The 20,908-nt window shown below is 28.5% G+C and overlaps 2 protein-coding genes across 2 annotated transcripts; one reads left to right on the top strand and one right to left on the bottom strand.

Annotated features, from left to right (window-relative positions):
• Positions 1-6,485: 6,485 nt before the first annotated feature.
• LOC117906203 (12-oxophytodienoate reductase 2-like) lies at positions 6,486-9,384 on the bottom strand. The gene is made up of 5 exons (XM_034819179.1): positions 9,194-9,384; positions 8,035-8,175; positions 7,755-7,885; positions 7,459-7,635; positions 6,486-7,202 (listed from the first exon to the last, which is right to left on the bottom strand). The coding sequence occupies exons 1-5, from the start codon at positions 9,274-9,276 to the stop codon at positions 6,610-6,612; spliced, it is 1,125 nt and encodes a 374-aa protein (XP_034675070.1). The 5' UTR covers positions 9,277-9,384; the 3' UTR covers positions 6,486-6,609.
• A 7,677-nt stretch (positions 9,385-17,061) lies between these two features.
• LOC117907902 (WUSCHEL-related homeobox 8-like) lies at positions 17,062-20,808 on the top strand. Its single transcript, XM_034821583.1, has 3 exons — positions 17,062-17,347; positions 19,522-20,052; positions 20,244-20,808. The coding sequence occupies exons 1-3, from the start codon at positions 17,128-17,130 to the stop codon at positions 20,330-20,332; spliced, it is 840 nt and encodes a 279-aa protein (XP_034677474.1). The 5' UTR covers positions 17,062-17,127; the 3' UTR covers positions 20,333-20,808.
• The last annotated feature ends 100 nt before the right edge of the window (positions 20,809-20,908 follow it).

The following is a 20,908-nucleotide window of genomic DNA, read 5'->3' as shown; positions in this document are numbered from 1 at the left end:
ATATAAGTCCAAATGATTAATATCTTAATCAAACATATTTATAGTTCGATTAATCTATTTATTTAAAAACAAATTTCAAATTTAAAATGAGTTAAATATGGATCAAATAATTTAAAATTATAATTAGATTAATCAATAGTATTATGATTAATATGAATCAAATTTGTGTTATGCAGATTGATCCAAAATTTACTTATTTATTAAACGGGTTATACGGATCAACATGAATTTAATCAAAATTCAATTATATTAAACTAAAACCCATAAATAGAATATCAGGGTCTAGTCATGTAGACGAATTGTATCGTATTTTGTCAACCTTCTTCTACATCACATCTCGTGCCAATTTTTAATAATGGTATGTCTTGGAAATAAAAAATAAAAACTAAAAATAACCGGTGAAAAATACTTATTCCGAATATAAATCAATTCTACTGTAACGTGGTCAAATAATTCACATTTGGGTTGAAATCAAATTATTTTCTAACCACACGATAATTAATACCAACTCAGACTCGTAGGAATCATGGCCGACAGGTATGCCTTGTGCTAACAGAGACTTGTTTGACTGTCATCCCATCTTTATTTGTTCATCATCCGATTTATTAAGTTTATAGAAGGCTATGATTATAGATGGCAGTCCAAGGGGATCAAAAAACTGAAGCCCTAAAGAAAATTGTTGTGATTTCAAAAAACTATAATGAAGTAATAATTAACGGAGTGCTGTGAATGCCGCGTTAACGGTTCAATCTTGTCAATGTTATAATGATGTGCGTTAATGTTGCAATCATAGATAATTATTTTTACCCATTGGAAAATAAAAGTCAAATCATGTGTTGAATTTGGACTTTTTTTTTTTTTTTTTTTCAAAAAATAAAATAAACTCTATACTCCATGAGACTGCTAACAAGTATGGCTTCCTAATATGAAGTTTAATTGGGATTCAATTCTGAAAATATTTAATGAAAAAATATGTACATTTTTTTTAATAATTTTAATTATATTTGATTTTTTAAAATTATAATATAAAAATTTTGCCATATTCGCTTGTACACCAAGTGCCAAATTTTAATAATAGTATATTTAAAAAAAATTAGAAAAAATGATGAAAAGTGAATAAAGGAATTCGAAAGTAATCCCATATTTATGAAGCCCTAAAAAAGAGTTGCTCGTGATTTCAAAAAAACATAATAAAGTAACAACTAATGGGGTGCTGTGAATGCCGTGTTAACGGTTGAAAATTCTGTCAATGTAATAATGATGTCTGTTAGATGCAATGATACGTTAATCTGTAATTATTTTTACCAACTGGAAAATAAAAGTCAAATGAGTGCTAAATTTGGACGTTAAAAAAAATAAAAATAAAATTCAAATATATACACCATAAGACTACAAACACGTATGGCTTCCGAATATGAAGTTTAATTGGAGTTAAATTTGAAAATACTTAAGCTAATTTTGAATCCAACAAATATTAAGAAAAAATATGAGTGAAAAGATATAGCGATATATAAAAAATTTCGATGAATATTAATTATATTTGATTTTTTAAAAATTATAATATAAAAAAATTATGTTTTAATATTTATTTAATTTTTTTAGTAGTTCCGTTCACTCCTCACAAGATTTGGTTATATTCGATTCCCTATTAGTTTAAAAATTTGTTAAATAACTTTTTATTTTAATTAAAAGAAAATGAAAATAATAAAAAGGATATTCGATGAAATTTTAAAATGCAAAGAAAATTGCAAGACCCATGTTTAAAAATTGTACTAGAAACTTTTGAGAATTATATACCACTCACTTTTAGCATTGAGGGAGATTTTAAATCGATTTAATTTCTTTTTTTCTAAAAAATAATATTAAATCTAATTGAAATGTTTTAAAAAGTTTTAACCGTGTTCTTTTAACATATGGTAAGTAAAATATGTTAGGTCGGTTCCAAAGGTTAAAAAAAAAAAAAAGGAAAGTGAAAAACCAAATGATAAAAAGAGCATTGGAAGATTTGGTATAAGTGTGGTAGGTTAGGCCCATTATGTAATATCAATGAAGGCTAATAACCAAATCTTCAAGCTTTGAGTGTGCTGCAAACAAAGCATAACTTGGCTTTAGTAAGGACTTGGACTTGATGTTCTCTTTGTTAGGTACACCAACTATGCCCTTCTCATAACAAGAATCCAATAACTCCTTCACCCTTTCACTATTCACATTTTTTCAATGAGAATTTCATTAATTGAATTTATTTTTATAAAATCGAAATAATATTATGTACAAGTGGGCCAATTTTCAAAGTGAGAATTTATAAATAATCGATCATTTTTATGATGAATTTAAATTTAAGATTTATAATGTGTTTGGTAATAATTTTAAAAAATAGTTTTTACCTTTTCTAATATTTAAAAAATAAAAATTTTCAAAAATTAAAAAAATTACAAACGCTTTTTATAATTGCTAACAAACAGACTCTTATTATGAATTATAATATCATATAAATAAATATTAGTATTACGGGTTTTAGTTTTCCATAAATAAATTTTTGTTTTCAATGAGTGATTTGAAAATGATAGTAAACGAGGAGTAAAATAAATAGTGATCCAAATATGCCATCGAAGTAATAAACCCACTGGGCAAAAGAATTCATGGAAGCCTCCAAGAAAGAAAACAAGAAGTTTTGGGGCACTTAGAAGGGAATGAAAGTGACATGCAAGACTACATAAATGTATTGAAGAGGAGATCTTCATTCAAAGATTTGTAGTTCCCTTCTAAAGTTGAGAAGCACTTATCTAATTGAGATTAAAGTCTAAAGTGCCCCTTTTTTTCCGTTCTAATGGGCCCTTCATTTTGGTTTATTTCTCAATATCTCCTCCACTTTCTCACCTGTAAAGTTGCTTTAATAAATTATTTTATTTTCTTTGAAAAACCCAAAATTTTCCATTAAAAAATAATTAACTTCAAACCCACCTTCCATTTTGGATTGGATTTCAAATTAGGGGTCACATGCACCTCATACAAAGGTGTCACATGTACCAAATTTAAGATTGATAGAGACAAGATGAAAAAATAGAAAAATCTATGAAAATAACTGAGTGATGTAATACTATACAAAGTGATTATTAATAATAAATTAATATATTCTTATTTAGACTTCGTTTGATAATGATTTTATAATGTGTTTTTAGTTTAAAAAGTGTTTTTGAAAAAAAAAATAGATATTTGACAAAATTTAAAAAATAGTTTTAAAAATTTTAAAAATCACTTTTGATATTGAAAAATCATTTTTAATTTTTATTTCATAAAAATTATTTGATATATGATTCTAGTTTCAAAAAGAAATTTTCACTAAAAACACTTTACACATAAATAATGTCAAATACATTCTTACCCTATACCTAGTAGTTATTTCTTTCTTTATTTACTTGTATTTATTATCATTTAGTGACTCAAATTTTACTATATATATATCACTAACTCAAATAAAGAGTTTATATGGTATCACCTTAATAATTTAGGACAAAAAGTTTAATACGGTTATGAATTTAGTAATTCTATATGATAAGATAATTTTTAAAACTCATTTATATATTTTTCATAAAAATCATGTCCTATGAAAGTTTTCAACATTTTTTTTATTTCTCAAAATACCTTACAATAAAATATTTAGAAATGTCTCAAGTTTTATTATAAAACGGATTTTTTTTATTTAATAGTATTTTTTTAAAATAATTTGTAATTTTCTACCTTCTTTCTTTCCTTTTCTCTCTCTCTCTCTCTCTCTCTCTCTCTCTTTTTATTTTTTATTTTTTATTTGGGTTTGAGTCGTTTGGCACATTTGATCTAAAATTAGTACAAAAATTCAACTAAACTAGAGCCCGGCCGGTCTCCACGCTAAAAAGGACCCAAAATTAACCCATTTTTCTTCGAGTCAAGCTATGAGTTCATGCATCCATCTCTCAGAGCTGATGACATTTGTGATGAGTTGTAATGTTATGATTGGATGCTTTGAATTGGAGCTGACTGCTTCTGACTGGCGTATTGACACTTTTGCCACTATTAAAATAAATGAACAAATCCCAAAATCTAAAATATTATTAACTTTTATATATATATATATATATATATATTATATTTCTCCTTTTATTTTTATTTCCTTTTATATTATTTCTCTTTATTATTTATTTAGAACATCTTTTCAAATATTAAAAAGTTCAATTATGTAAAAAAATTTAGGACTTGTGTGGAACTATTTTTAAAATAATTTTCCATTTTTTAAAACAAAAAACATTTTTTATGTACAACAATAAAAAAATTATTTTATATTTTATATCTTTAAGAATAAGAAATAAGATGTTTTCAAATAACATTCTTTACTATTTTTATTTATTTTTTAAGTATTGTTTTAAGTAATAATTATATAAACATATAAAATAATTTAAAATAAAATTATAGATATAAAAATTATTTTAAAAATATTTTAAGTTTTCAAACAGATTTTTATTTTATAAAAAAATAAAAATATAGTTTAAAAATATTATTTTTGAAATTGTTTTCGAAAATAGTTACCAAACACGTTATTAAAATTTCATATTTTTCTTTAGATTTGATATAAAAGGTAATTTTTATTTAATTAAAATTTTAAAATTATAATAATTATCTTTTTATCTCCTTGATTTCAGTGTTTTTTTAAAACAAATTCCAATGTTAAATATAAAAGCCAAATGTTTAAAAAATGAAAGTCATTTTTCTAGTTTAGGGATATCTTGTGTTTTTAATCAAATATGAGATGGTAAAGTTTATTTCACTTTTTATGATTTTTTTATTATATATTTAATAAAAGTGGGCATTTTGGAAATTTTGTTTTTAAATTAGGAAATATAAAATATGGTTTTTCTTATTTAAGACAAAAAAATATATTAAAATTAAAAATAGAAAAAAGGTAAGCGGAGAGTTCCCCTAATTATTTTTTCCAGAGAATGCATATTGGTGATGAACGAAATGGTTTTTCCAGGAATGAACATGTTCCAATGGACCCAAATCGGTTTGGGTTTGACTTTGGAGGTCGTGCTTCAAATGGGAGCATTCCCTACTATATTGCAAATGGTCCATATGAAGATTTTGACTCTGATTTTTCTGATTATGGAGGGTTTCAATCCTCCATTCATGGAGTTCCTGCCAGTTTCAATAGTCATGATATGAACTCAAGACTCCATTTGCAAAAGGAATCTAGAGTGGGTAATTTAATGGGGTCTAATATCTTTAATAATCAGTCTAATGCTTTCTGTTCTAACCCCAGTGTCTATAAAAGAAATATGGATTATCTAATGGAGCTTGGAAATGAACTGGGAAGCGGCTGTTTTAATGGGGGAATTCAATTACAGAGTCCATCTATGAGCAAGTCTTACCTCAAAGATAATGTTGTCTGGTCGCAGCAATGCCGAATATATTCTAATATAGACAGGGATGCCTTGAATCCACTCGATTCTTCTCAGTTGATACAACCCAAGTTGGCTTTGGGTTGCGGCCATCCTCTCTACAATCAAAGGGTGCTTAGTGCAATCCCAAACAGTCGGGTTTCTCAATCTCTTTGGTCACCAGAGAAAGGTGATGTTGAGGCTTTTAACTGTGAGGATAGTTTCATAATACGGGGTAAAAATCTGAATTATGTCATCAAGAATGAGTGTGACAGTTGGAAGGGTGGTTACAAGAAGACTTCTCACAATGAAATTCTTATGCATAACCTGCGAGAGAAGGGTGAAGAAGTAGATTGTCAATTATATTCAAGAAGAATTTGTGGAAGCAGCCAGGGTCGGAGGAGTTCTTCCCAATTGCTTCTGCATCCAAATTATTGTTCCTTGGCAGAGAGGCCCAAGGTTGTATATACTCCTTGGCTAAGGATCACAATGGCTGTCGTTTTCTTCAGAGGATGTTTGATGGAGCAACAGTTGAAGATGTTGCCCTAATATTGAATGATGAAATTTTGATTTTTTTTTTTTTTTTCCAATTGGGCGTTTACTATCATTTCACCTTCGTTTTTTCGTTGGGGGTGCTTGGTAGTTTAAGTTTGCATGATAAAATGATCTTGAAAATAATGCTGTCCTTCCAGTTCTCTACTTCTGTAGTTATGGCCAGCAATATAACCGAATTGTTATCGATTTTTATATGTTTGTGGAATCTATCTAAATAAGCTGTATGATATTTTTATAATGTAAATTTGCGAGAAAGGCAGTATCATGTCTTTTGTGATCAAGCTAAATTAGTCTCTGATTTCCTTTAGTCACAAAAGAAATTTATAGGGTGTCCATAATTGCTGGAAAAATTATGCCTTTAAATTGTCACCAATGTAAAGAAAACATTGGCCTTCATCATCAAGGGTAATATAATTCTTCTTTGATAGCCTTGATTAAAAGCTTCATTACCATTCCCTGATTGTGACTTTGATTTTTGCGTATTTAACCTGTATACTGCATCATTTATTTCACATCGCTGTCTTGGTGGGTTGAAATTGAGTTCCAACTCTGTTTTATTCAACTAGATTCAATTTCAAAGTGCATGCAATTACAATATCTGTAAATTCAATTGAAGTACTTGTACAATGGCAACTTGCCCAACTTTTTAGGGTGTTTGATCAAGAAAGGGGTAGTCTGTGTAGCCAACAATTGGATCTGACGTACAAAAAGTTCTCCCGTCACTCCTATTTAGCGGAGTATCAAGCTGGAACCGCTTAGGCAAATCGGGGTTTGCCAGAAATAAGCGACCAAATGCAATCAGATCGGCATTTCCATTTGCTATAGCCTCATTTCCATCCTCTCTATTGTATCCCCCAGCCGCGATAAACGTACCCTTGAAAGCTTCCCTCATGGGGCGGTGGCTAGATTTGGTTTCAACCCTCTCAAACTGAGTGATCATCGTTGGCTCCATTATGTGGCAGTAGAGGATTCCTCGCTTACTCAATTCTTGAGCCATGTAGATGCCTAGAGCTTGCGGGTTCGAGTCCCCACAATCATTATTATCTGCAAAGGGTGAGAGTCTAACGCCGACTCTATCAGCTCCAATCTCATCAGCAATGGCTTCGACAACCTGGAGAGGGAAGCGGCATCGGTTTTCTAAACTACCTCCATACTCATCCCTTCTATCATTTACCCCGTCTTTCAAGAACTGGTCCACTAGGTACCCGTTGCCTGCATGAATCTCCACTCCGTCAAAACCTGTAGTCAATTCTTAATTGTTAGTTTTAGATTCATTCGCAAGCAACTTGTTGGAAAGTTTTGTACCATGCGACCCAGTATGATATTTTACATAAAAATGTGAAGAAACTGTATCATTAAGATTTGTATTTGGTAAATCAATTATCAATTTAATATGAAATAATTTTAAAATTTGAACTAGTCGTAAGGTTATCAAATTTTAAATTTAAGAAAAAAAGCTTATGATATTGGAAACCGAAAAGGGTAACGAAGTTACCAGCTTCCCTGGCATTTCTGGCAGCAACCCTAAAGTCATCGACAACCTGAAAGATTTCTTGTACGCTAAGGCGTCGAGGAGGAGGGTGGTCTGCGGCAGTCGTTCCATCAATTTGAGCCTCACTTGTAATTGGCTTATCTGTACAAGATATCGGTGGGTGCCCATTTGGTTGATATTCTGCCCAAAAAAACATAATAGTGAGCTCATTTTGATATTGGGCCATTTATTGGTATGATCCTTCCAAATAAAACCAGATGAAAAAAGAGACTCGGAGGATTTTTTAATTTTTTTTTTACCATATTTGGAAGCTCTCCCAGCATGCCAAAGTTGGCAAAAGAAGATGCCCCCTTTCTCATGAACCGCATCCACAACGGGCTTCCATGCTTCCACGTGTTCCTTCTTCCATATCCCAGGTGTATTTGGGTAACTTCAACGTATACAAACAACTTCAACTTATTTATTTATTTATTTTTCCAGATATTTAATATATATATATATATATATATATATATATATATATATATATATATATATATATTATCTAAAGAAGAAAAATCATAATTGTTTGTAAATTACCCTTGGGCTGTATCGGAAATGCCTGAGGCTTCTCCGATCAAGAAGCCACCCCTTGTTGTTCTCTGAGAGTAATACAAGACGGCATGCGGTTGAGCTGTGAAGTTGTAAGATCTCCATCTCGACATTGGTGCCAATACCATCCTATAACATTGCTCACAAATTAATTAAGAAATCAAAGAAAAAAAAACAAAAATAGTACATATTCTTCGTAAGCGTTTTTATTTATTTATTTAAAGTAATTTTAATTGTTTTTAATTTTAATTTTAATCTCCAATAAATTTAAAATGTTTTCTTCCTAATATACGATTCTTAAAAACAGTTTTGAAGTTTTTAAAAATAAGATTTTATTTAAAAATTTATGAAGTCACCGTATATCCGTACACAAAGCAAAAAAAAATTAAACCTATTATTAGTAATTTTAATTTTTTTTAAAAAAACTAAAACACTTTAAATTTATTCATAAATATGATCTTATTTTTAAAATAAATTATCAAATAATAATTTTTAACCCAAAAAATCAATTATTTTTACTTTAACCTAAAGCTGTTTTTTGACAATAGTTTTTAAAAATAATTTTTATTAGTTTTCAAAAATAAAATTTTATTTAGGAATATGTGAAGACATTATGTATTTTATATATGTCAGTATTTTCATTTTAAAAAAAAATTATTTGAGAAAAAAATATCTTAACTTTATTTAAAATTTCATTATATTTTTTTAATTCTGTTTTTTAAAGTAGTGTTTGAAAAAGTCGTAATATTTGATTTTTTTTTATTAAACTAAAATTACCTTATTCATAATAATCAAAATAACTAAAATGAACTTGCTATTAATAAATTTAGTTTAATTATATTGATCGATATAAATGAGTTATTTTTAGTTAAATAAAAAAAATTCAAAACCAACTTTATGACTCTTTTTATTCAACTAAAAAACAAATATTATCTAAGTCAAAATAAGTCTCATTCTATATTACCAAAAAGATGTGTTTGAAGATAAAAATTTTGTGTGTTTCTTCTTTACTCTTCAATTTGTGAATAATCATTTCTATGATGAAACCTAAGAAGAGCACAAATTTGCTAATTAGGTTTAAATTTTCCTGAGAAAATGAAAGAAACAGAAAGAAAACTAATGGCTTTGCAGTTCAACGGAGGCTCACCTGTGAGAGAGATGGAACTTTCCCATCTGGTACGGAGTCAGGAGAGGTATCGCCTCCTTCTTTCTCTGACCTTCAGCTTCCATCGTCTCCTCTTCGAAGTTCTTCTCTCTTGTCAAGACTTCAATTTTCCAGATCTCATTAGGCCGACTTCATATGTGTTTTGTTATCATGTTAACTATCAAAACTTGAATTGGTCAGTTTTGATTGAATTTATGACTGGTGGATGGGAATCATGGATATTTATGACTGGTGGCTCCCGCCAGCCTCCCGGTGCCGCGTGAAACAAAGAATTAATTAGTTAAGAGGATTGAATAATATTAAATTTATAAATTTAAACCTTCTCATATTTTAATTTTAAAAATAATTTTTTTAATATAAATATTTTTCATCGATTATTCACTTATGATTTTAAAAATAAAATCATTTTTATGCCAAAAATAAAAATATTTTTATAAAAAAAAGTCAATAAAAGATGGACTATTAAAACTTACAAATTAAGAGTTATTTCACCATTTTAATTAAACAATCTTTAAAATCAAATAATTTGGGTTCGAAATTAATATTGTCCAATGTTTGCTGGCTAGAAAGTTAAGTATAAATAAATAAATAAATAATTTAAAAATTAAAAATAATAAATTATTTTTATGTGTTAATTTTATTTGTTTTTATTTTTATATAAAAATTAGCTAATTAAATATATATCAAATTTAATTATATTTGATTTTTTCTTTTACATAGTTTTCAATGCAAAAATCAAATATTCATATGTGCTATTTTAAAATTATTTTTCAAATATTTTTTTAGGTGCTTTTCTAAATCAAATCTAGCATTAAAGATTAAAATCCTGATTAAATAAGGGAAGAAATATAACTTAAAGAAATATGTATAAATTTCTTTAAATTTTTATTTTCCTTCTCTCTTATTTCTCCTCCTAACTTTGGAATTTCGCTAATCATTCAATTGAAGCCAAAATGATAAATTTTTAAGCTCTAAGCTGATTCAAGAGAGTGACAAACTCTTTTTCTTCTGCATGGTTGAAGCCTGCATGTAAGGGAAAGAGGTTGCTTTTCTCCATTCACAAAGATATGTGATACAATGCGAGAGAGATGGCGAAATCTGTCATCAAACCGTGAGAAAAAGGAAATAAAATGAAAAAGTAAAAAAAAAATAAAAAAAATAAAAATAATAATTTACTTTATATGTTACTTTAAATTTATTTTTCTTTTATATTAGAATTATATAAAATTCTAATTAATTTTATTATATATATATATTTATGTATTTTCTCTGGTGAAAATCAAATATGAGAAGATTTTTTTTTTTCTGTGGTACATTTAGAAGAAAAAAAAATAAGTGTATATAATTTTATATCAACACTTGAAAATTTGATTCATTGTTCAATGAGATATCAACACTATAACAAAAAGCATTTTAATATTATTGTTGAATTAATTGAGAAAATTTATTAGCATTTTATTATTATTAAAATTTATGTAAACTTAAATTAATATCTATCACATTTAACATTATCAAAAAAAAAAAAACATTTTATTATTATTATCATTATCGTTAAATTAATTGAGAAAAAATTAGCATTTTATTATTATTAAAATTATGTAAACTTAAATTAATACTTATCACATCTAACATCATCAAAATAATTATAAAAGAATGCTTTGGAATTAGGTTATGGTAATGCTAAAAATTTTAAAACAATTACCATATTATCTTTTACATCAGGGTTGATAATTTGTGTTGGTGAGTGGTGATTGTGTACTGTCAAAATTAAGATATTCTACTACATAGGTCAATTCAAATCCAACCCAAATAATAATCGTGTCAAAAGTATAAACTCAAATACTACCTAATAATTAAACAAGTAATACGTCATATAACTCATTTAATAATTATGTTTTTTTATTTAATAATCATGTTAAGTTAAATCTTATATAAGTCCATAGATATCTTAACCAAACATATCTATAACTGAATTAACCTATTTATTTAAAAACAAATTTAAAATGAGTTAAATATGGATCAAATAATTTAAAATTATAATTAGATTAATCAATAATATTATGATTAATATGGGTCAAACTTGTGTTATGCATGTTGATCTACTTATTTATTAAATGAGTTATACAGATCAACATGAATTTAATCAAAATTCAATTATATTCGACCAAAACCCATAAAAAGAATATCAGGGTCCAATCATGTAGACGAATTGTATCATATTTTGTCACCCGTATTCTACACCACATCACGTGCCAATTTTTAATAATGGTATGTCTTGAAAATAAAAAATAAAAAATAACCAGTGAAAAATACTTTTTCCAAAAATAAATCAATTCTACTGGAACGTGGTCAAATAATTCGCATTTGGGTTAAAATCAAATTATTTTTTAACCACGCGATAATTAATACCAACTCAGACTCGTAGGAATCATGGGCGACAAGTATGCCTTGTGCTAACAGAGACTTGTTTGACTGTGATCCCATCTTTATTTGTTCATCATCCGATTTATTAAGTTTATAGGAGGCTATGATTATAGATGGCAGTCCAAGGGGATCAAAAAACTGAAGCCCTAAAGAAAATTGTTGTGATTTCAAAAAAACATAATGAAGTAATAATTAACGGAGTGCTGTGAATGCCGCGTTAACGGTTCAATCTTGTCAATGTAATAATGATGTGCGTTAATGTTGCAATCATAGATAATTATTTTTACCCAAAAAGTCAAATCATGTGTTGAATTTGGACTTTTTATTTATTTATTTATTTAAATAAAATAAACTTTATATTCCCTGAGACTGATAACAAGTATGGCTTCCTAATGTGAAGTTTAATTGGGATTCAATTCTGAAAATATTTAATTAAAAAATGTGTAATTTTTTTAGTAAATTTAATTATATTTAATTTTTTAAAATTATAATATAAAAATTTTGCCATATTCGTTTGTACACCAAGTGCCAACTTTTAATAATAGTATATTTTGAAATAGAAAATTAAAAAAAATGATGAAAAGTGAATAAAGGAATTCGAATGTAATCCCATATTTATGAAGCCCTAAAAAAGAGTTGCTCGTGATTTCAAAAAAATATAATAAAGTAACAACTAATGAGGTGCTGTGAATGCCGTGTTAACGGTTGAAAATTCTGTCAATGTAATGATGATGTGTGTTAGATGCAATGATACGTTAATCTGTGATTATTTTTACCAACTGGAAAATAAAAGTCAAATGAGTTGCTAAATTTGGACGTTTAAAAAAAAAAAAAAATTTCAAATCTATACTCCATAAGACTACAAACACGTATGGCTTCCTAATATGAAGTTTAATCGGGGTTCAATTTGAAAATACTCAAAGCTAATTTTGTTTCCAAAAAATACTAAGAAAAAATTACGTGTGAAAGGAAATAGCAATATATAAAAATTTCCAATGGATATTAATTATATTTTATTTTCTTAAATTTATAATATAAAAAATTATGTTTTAATATTTATTTAATTTTTTTAGTAGTTTCATTCACCTTCTCATAAGATTTGGTTATATTTGATTCCCTATTAATTTAAAATTTTATTAAATATTTTTTTATTTTAATTAAGAGAAAATGAATAGAAATCATAAATGAAAATAATAAAAAAGATATTTGATGGAATTTTAAAATACAAAGGAAATTGCAAGACCCATGTTTAAAAATTGTACTAGAAACCTTTGAGAATTGTATACCACTTGCTTTTAGCATTGGGGGAGATTTTAAAATTATTTTTGTTTTTCTAAAAAATAATATTAAATCTAATTGAAATGTTTTAAAAAGTGTTAACCATGTTCTTTTAACATATGGTGAGTGAAATATGTTAGGTCGGTCCCAAAGGTTAAAAAAAAAAAGGAAAGTGAAAAACCAAATGATAAAAAGAGCATTGGAAGATTTGGTATAAGTGTGGTAGGTTAGGCCCATAATGTAATATCAATGAAGGCTAATAACCAAATCTTCAAGCTTTGAGTGTGCTGCAAACAAAGCATAACTTGGCCTTAGTAAGGACTTGGACTTGATGTTCTCTTTGTTAGGTACACCAACTATGCCCTTCTCATAACAAGAATCCAATAACTCCTTCACCCTTTCACTATTCACATATTTTCAATGAGAATTTCATTAATTGAATTCATTTTTATAAAATTGAAATTATATTATGTACAAGTGGGCCAATTTTCAAAGCGATAATTTATAAATAATTGATCATTTTTATGACGAATTTAAATTTAAGATTTATAGTGTGTTTGGTAATAATTTTTAAAAATATTTTTTATTTTTTTAATATTTAAAAAATAAAAAATTTCAATAATTGAGAAGGTTATAAACGTTTTTTTTATAATTACTAACAAACAAACTCCAATTATGAATTACAATATCATATAAATAAATATTAGTATTACGGGTTTTAGATTTTCCATAAATAATTTTTTTTTAATAAGTGATTTGAAGATGATAGTAAAGGAGGAGTAAAATAAATAGTGATCCAAACATGCCATGGAAGTAATAAACCCACTGGGCAAAAGAATTCAAAGAAGCCTCCAAGAAGTTTTGGGGCACTTAGAAGGGAATGAAAGTGACATGCAAGACTACATAAATGTATTGAAGAGGAGATCTTCATTCAAAGATTTGTAGTTCCCTTCTAAAGCTGAGAAGCACTTATCTAATCGAGATTAAAGTCTAAAGTGCCCCTTTTTTTCCGTTCTAATGGGCCCTTCATTTTGGTTTATTTCTCAATATCTCATCCACTTTCTCACCCGTAAAGTTGCTTTAATAAATTATTTTATTTTCTTTGAAAAACCCAAAATTTTCCATTAAAAATATTGATTAAATTAATTAACCTCAAACCCACCTTCCATTTTGGAGTGCATTTCAAATTAGGGGTCACATGCACCTCATACAAAGGTGTCACATGTACCAAATTTAAGATTGATGGATACAAGATGAAAAAATAGAAAAATCTATGAAAATAACTCAATACTATGCAAAGTGATTTTTAATAATAAATTAATATATTATTACTTAGACTTTGTTTGATAATGATTTTATGATGTGTTTTTAGTTTAAAAAGTATTTTTGAAAAAAAAAATTAGATATTTGACAAAAATTTTAAAAACATTTTAAAAAATTTTAAAAATCACTTTTGATATTGAAAAATCATTTGTGATTTTTATGAAATAAAAACTATTTGATATATGATTCTGGTTTCAAAAAAAAATTTTCACCAAAAACACTTTACACATAAATCATCTCAAATACATTCATACTCTATATCTAATAATTATTTCTTACTTCATTTACTCATATTTATTATTATTTAGTGACTCAAATTTTACTATATATATATCACCAACTCAAATTAAGAGTTTATATGGTATCACCTTAATAATTTAGGAAAGAAAGTTTAATATGGTTATCATTTTAGTAAATTCCCTATATGATAAGATAACTTTTTAAAAATAATTTTTAAAACTCAAATATGGATATTTTTCATAAAAATCATGTCCTATGAAAGTTTTCAACATTTTTTTTTATTTCTTAAAATACTTTACAATAAAATATTTTTTAAAACGTCTCAAGTTTTATTATAAAAAACATATATTTTTTTTATTTAATAGTATTTTTAAAAAATATTTTGTAATTTTCTACCTTCTTTCTTTCCTTATTTCTCTCTCTTTTTAATTTTTATTTGGGTTTGAGTCGTTTGGCACATTTGATGTAAAATTAGTATGCAATCAGTACAAAAATTCAACTAAACTAGAGCCCGGCCGGTCTCCACGCTAAAAAAGACCCAAAATTAACCCATTTTTCTTCGAGTCAAGCTATGAGTTCATGCATCCATTCTCTCAGAGGTGACGACATTTGTGATGTGTTGTAATGTTATGATTGGATGCTTTGAATTGGAGCTGACCGCTTCTGACTAGTGTATTGACACTTTTGCCACTATTAAAATAAATGAACAAATCCCAAAATCTAAAATATTATTAACTTTATATATATATATATATATAAAATATTATATTTCTCCTTTTATTTTTATTTCCTTTTATATTATTTCTCTTTATTATTTATTTAGAACATCTTTTCAAATATTAAAAAGTTCAATCATTTAAAAAATTTTAGGACTTGTGTGAGGACTATTTTTTAAAAATAGTTTTCTATTTTCTAAAACAAAAAACATAAAAATTATGTATGACAATAAAAAAATATTTTATATTTTATGCCTTTAAGAATAAGAAATAAGATGTTTTTCAAATAATATTTTTTATCATTTTTATTTATTTTTTAAGTGTTGTTTTAAGTAATAATTATATAAACATATAAAATAATTTAAAATAAAATCATAGATATAAAAATTATTTTAAAAATATCAAAGATAGATTAAAAATATTTTAAGTTTTTAAACATATTTTTATTCTATAAAAAATAAAAATATAATTTTAAAAATTTATTTTTAAAAATTATTTTTTGAAATTGTTTTTGAAAACGGATAGCAAACACATCCTTAAAATTTCATATTTTTCTTTTGATTTGATATAAAAGGTAATTTTTATTTAATTAAAAATTTAAAATTATAATAATTATCTTTATCTCCTTGATTTCAGTGTTTTTTTAAACAAATTCCAATGTAAATATAAAAGTCAAATGTTTAAAAAATAAAATTCATTTTTCTAGTTTAGGGATATCTTGTGTTTTTAATCAAATATGAGATGGTAAAGTTTATTTCACTTTTTATAATTTTTTTTATTATATATTTAATAAAAGTGGGCATTTTGGAAATTTTGTTTTTAAATTAGGAAATATAAAATATGGTTTTTCTTATTTAAGACAAAAAAATATATTAAATTTAAAAATAGAAAAAGGTAAGCGGAGTGTTCCCCTAGATGGGATGATTAGATATTGAATTTAAATAATAAAATCACGTTTTATAATCTAAAATTATTTAGGCACGTGTAAAACAAGAAAAATTAAAAGAATTATAAAAAGAAAAAAAAGAAAAAAAAAAACTTTTGTACCAGGTGAGTAGCAACTGGTACGAGAATTATAGGGGTACGACGGTATTTTGAAGTAGACATAAGGACATGTTTGGACGAAAACATGGCAGACAGCGGCAGTCTCTGTTTGACGGAAAGTCTTATCCACTCTCTCGTTTATTGCGTCCTCACATTCTTTGAAACGGTTCAAAGGATACTTTCGTCATTTAACTGTAATGATGGGAGAATTGTTAATCTCGCTTTTGGCCCAAAGGACCAATCAACTTCTTCCGCGGCAAGGAACTGAAGAATTAAAAGTCTCCGCGATATTTCGAGATTTTGAACCCCGAGAAGAGTGTTTCCATTTTTTCCCCTCATTTATAAATATTTTGATATTAAATATATATTCAAATATCCTCCTTATGAAAATTTTGATAATATTTTTAAAAATAATTTCTAAATTTAATTAAATAAAATTTTATTCAAACTGTAAATATGAAAACAATTTTTTTAAAATTATTATTAATAAGGATAATATACTCATAATAAATTAATTGAAGAACATAGTTTTAAAATATTTTTTTTAATAAATATATCAATTTATATAATATTTACTTAACAAAAGAATATACAAAAAAATATTTTATCAAATCTTATTATTATCTCTCTCGCGAAATAATCAAATATTCATGTCGCAATATAAACCTTCGTTGATTATAGAGTGAGAAATAGAGAAAATCTCGCCACAATGCGCGCGACCAGCAGTGACATGCTAAAATGAGCCCGCTTGGTGCTAAAATGCGCTCCGGTGAGGACAATTTTATTTACTTCTTTATTTATGTAGTGGTCTGTTAACTTGGACTCTACTCTTGTCTTTTGCTTCAGAGAGATTTGCAGTGAAAACGAAGAACAGATGAAGAAGAACGCATAATGATGGAGTGGGAAGCCCAAGAACTCCAGCAGCAGCCGCAGCATCACAATCAGAATCAGAATGGGGTTGTTGTTGGAGGAGGGAGTGGAGGGTTGTACGTGAAGGTGATGACTGATGAGCAAATGGAGCTGCTGAGGCGCCAGATCTCAGTCTACGCCACCATTTGTGAGCAGCTTGTTGAGATGCACAAGGCCATTACTACACAACAGGACCTCGCTGGTCTTTTACCCTCTCTCTTACTCCCACTTGACTTTTTTTTTTTTTTTGTGTGTGTTAATTGCTTCTGGGTTTGCATTGATTCTCCATTTAATGCTGTTTGCTTGGGCTTTTTGGTTGTTTCTGTTGGGGTAATTAATGGGTTTTGCTTGTATTCGACGGTGGTTGTTTTTTATTTTTTGTTTGATTTGTGGTTGTTTTCTTGTTTTCCCTTTTTTGGTACTTCTTGTCTCCTCTTCCAAGATTGTTTTTATTTTTAAAATTTCCACCATTTTCTCGGGAATCATGAGCTTTCACTCTCTTTCTCTTCTTTTTTCTGTTGAAATCTTGTTAGAATTGTTCAAAATATCCTAATATTTGGTGTTTTTGTAAGTTAAATGGCTTTATTCCTAAATCATTGTTTCCATAATTGTTTTTCTTGACTAAATTAATTAGAATCATCAATTACTAATTGAAATTGCAGGAATTTGATTTACTTTTATTCATGTCTGCCTGCCATTTCTTAGAATGCATGAGGGTTTTTTAAATAAAGAATCATTTCTTGATTTAAAGATCAATAAGGGTTTTAGTTTAGAAGAATCATTGTGGCTGATCTCTATCACTCTTTGAACTCTGACTGTTCCTAAAATTTTGTGATTAAGCTGCTTTTGGATTCAATGCTGCACCAAATCCCAATTGGCCCAGAGGCTTTTTATTTATTTATTTAATTTAATAAATCCGGTTTTATTGACAATCTTGTTTTGAAATTAGACGGTGGTGTGAGATTATTCATTTTCTCCATCTCATTGACAATTCTTCACCCACCCCACAAAGAAAATTCAAGTCTGCCTGCCAAGTCTTTCATTTTCAATTCTAATATCCATTGTGTAAGTTTGACCATTAGCAAGCAGAAATTTTCTTAAGTTACATGCAAGAGCCTTTACCGGTGAGTCTCAAACCAGGAGAAATATAGGATTTGTTTGGTAATGTTTTCGTAAAACCATTGTCCCATATATATTCAAGGTACTATATATTTATGTACAACGTCATGGTTCCCAGGTGTTCTTTATGTTTTCAATTATTGCTTTAACAACTGAAAAAAAAAAAAAAAAATTAAATTGCTATTTTTTGTCAGAACACGTTTTCTAAGTTAAAAACTCTTTTTTAAGAACAGTTTCCATATAGCCCATGGATTTCCACTATAGAATTATTAGACAATTTCCTTCTTTTGGGATAACATTGCTCCTAGTAATTTCCTTTTTGAAGTTTTCCTTTCTAATCAGAGGCAAGTGGTCCATCATTTTGTTTTCACAAAGAACAAGTTAAAAAAAAAAGGCTTTAAAACCTAGTTTGCTTGAGTTGCTGGTGGTTACTTGAGCTTCGGTTCGGCTAATCCAGTTACATGGTTGTTCCTTTGTTTGGGACAGTAGGAGTTGCTCTATTTCCTGTTCTAATTGAGTTGCATCTGATTACAAGAAAATTTTTTGTAGCTAGGTATGCCATGGCTTCTGTTTTTTGCATACATTAAGAGCCTATTTGGCAATGTTTTCAAAATTAGTTTTCGAGAACGGTTCTTAAAAATGGAAATTTTGTTTAGGTCCTCTAATTTTAAAAAGAGTTTTTTGGGCAAAGTTTTCATTTCAGATTGATGATGACCTCTGAGATTCATGGAGCATTTTTCTCTATGGCACTTTGAACAACTGCAAACTGCCATATTCCATAATTGGAATAGATGCGTCTATTGAATCCTATTCCTTCTCATCTGTAAGGCAATTGTTAGAAGTTTGAATAACGGGCTGCTAATTTAGATATGCAGAAAACTATCAAGCGATTTAGGATTATGGTGATTTATCTGGTTCAAGACTCTCTATTGCCTCTTCTCCCTTTTCAATTCTAGTTTATGACTTAAACTTTTCCTCCTTCTAATATCATTTTACAGTATTTGAACTGCTAGAAAAATTATGTTTGTCATGCATGTCAGCTCAGTACTTCTTTCAGCAACCAACATTGTCGCTATTCTTTTTTATTAAAAAAATGACCTTATTTATTATTCTCCATTTATATGATTGAAGGTTTAGTTCCATCCTCTCAAAGTGTGTCAAGGTTTTGTAGGTGATTAAGCTTGAAATAAGGACCACCCTAAGTGATATAATATAGGTCTTGGTCTGCCCTAAAATCAGTTGCTCTTTCTTGTTTAGGGATGAGGCTGGGGAATATATACTGTGATCCATTGATGGCATCCGCTGGTCACAAGATCAGTAGCAGGCAGCGGTGGACTCCCACGCCTGTGCAGCTTCAAATTCTTGAGCGAATCTTTGATCAAGGCAATGGGACTCCAAGCAAGCAGAAGATTAAAGAGATAACCACTGAACTGACACAACATGGCCAAATTTCTGAAACCAACGTCTACAATTGGTTCCAGAACAGAAGGGCTCGGTCAAAGAGAAAGCAGTCAGTTCCATTACCGAATAATGCTGATTCAGAAGTAGAGACAGATGTCGAATCTCCAAAAGAGAAGAAGACAAAACCTGATAATATCCAGTCCCATGAGAACTCAGCTCTGGGGGCCGAAAATATATACTTCCAGAGTCCGGAAATGGGAAGTGAAATGCATTGCTTGGATACACAGCCTAACAAAGGGGAGCCCATGTTTCCATCTGATCGCAGTTTAAGATCTTCTGGCAGCTTGGGGCATTCATCTTTGTACGAAACCGGGGTTCCAAATCCAAGTATGTGTTTACTTCTTGCTCTCACTGTCTTTTTTATAGTCCCTTGCAGACTTAGGACACAGGCACAATAGTGCTGTAGATGCATTATACCTGTTGTGTTCGAATCAGCCTCTGTTTAGCTTGTAATGCTTGCATAATTGCATTTTTCAAATTCATGCAATGTTCTCATCACTGTTGGATTGTGGTTGCAGGAATGGACCAGTTGATCGGTAAAGTGGAAGTTCCTGGTAGCTTTAGTCCTTATCGGCAGGGAGGGGAAGGGTTTGACATGGTTGGATGATCTGCCCACCCTTGATGTTTGTTCTTGTGCTCACGTACAAGCTTATCAAACATAAGGTAACGGGTTATATTTACAGTTAAAGAAGACGTTTAGTTAACGATATATTTATATGTATGGACCAACGACATAGCAGCATTTACAAGTATACGACAAGAAGTTAGAATTTGGCAGATTTCTTAGGGTTAAGAATCAGGTACTGGTAGCATATATACTATATAATCCTTACATTTCTGATTCCGATGAACTGGTTTCTTTGAAATTGATGAGGTTTTGAAGGTGAGTGAAATATAGAATCCATTTGATATGGTAGTAAAGCTTGCTTGTGGCTTTTTTTTTTTTCGGTGGGGAAATATGTTGCTGGTGTCGAGTTTCAGGTTTTTGTGTTTGACTGAACTGATGTGATGAGAAATCAAACCTTGTTCTGCCTTGTAAATATCATTATTATTCTTCTATGGACTGGGATTGGATTTGGCTTTTCTCGGCTTCTACTTGCACAATGTCTTTCTGGCGTGGTTGGAAGGCTGGGCAAGTTGGGTGATTCGATTCTGCAAGCATGCAAAACCAAATTAGTTAGCT

The sequence above is a fragment of the Vitis riparia genome, chromosome 18 (assembly GCF_004353265.1).
Source record: "Vitis riparia cultivar Riparia Gloire de Montpellier isolate 1030 chromosome 18, EGFV_Vit.rip_1.0, whole genome shotgun sequence".
Lineage (NCBI taxonomy): Eukaryota > Viridiplantae > Streptophyta > Magnoliopsida > Vitales > Vitaceae > Vitis > Vitis riparia.
This window is presented reverse-complemented; position numbering and strand designations above follow the sequence as displayed.

Coding starts and splice junctions, on each gene's coding strand:
- LOC117906203 (XM_034819179.1), bottom strand. CDS start 9,276: ATGGAAGCTGAAGGTCAGAGAAAGAAGGAGGCGATACCTCTCCTGACT. Junction 7,886..8,034: donor ATTTCCGATACAGCCCAAGG/GTAATTTACAAA, acceptor TATACGTTGAAG/TTACCCAAATACACCTGGGA. Junction 7,636..7,754: donor TGGGAGAGCTTCCAAATATG/GTAAAAAAAAAA, acceptor TTTTTTGGGCAG/AATATCAACCAAATGGGCAC.
- LOC117907902 (XM_034821583.1), top strand. CDS start 17,128: ATGATGGAGTGGGAAGCCCAAGAACTCCAGCAGCAGCCGCAGCATCAC. Junction 17,348..19,521: donor TACACAACAGGACCTCGCTG/GTCTTTTACCCT, acceptor TTTCTTGTTTAG/GGATGAGGCTGGGGAATATA. Junction 20,053..20,243: donor AACCGGGGTTCCAAATCCAA/GTATGTGTTTAC, acceptor TTGTGGTTGCAG/GAATGGACCAGTTGATCGGT.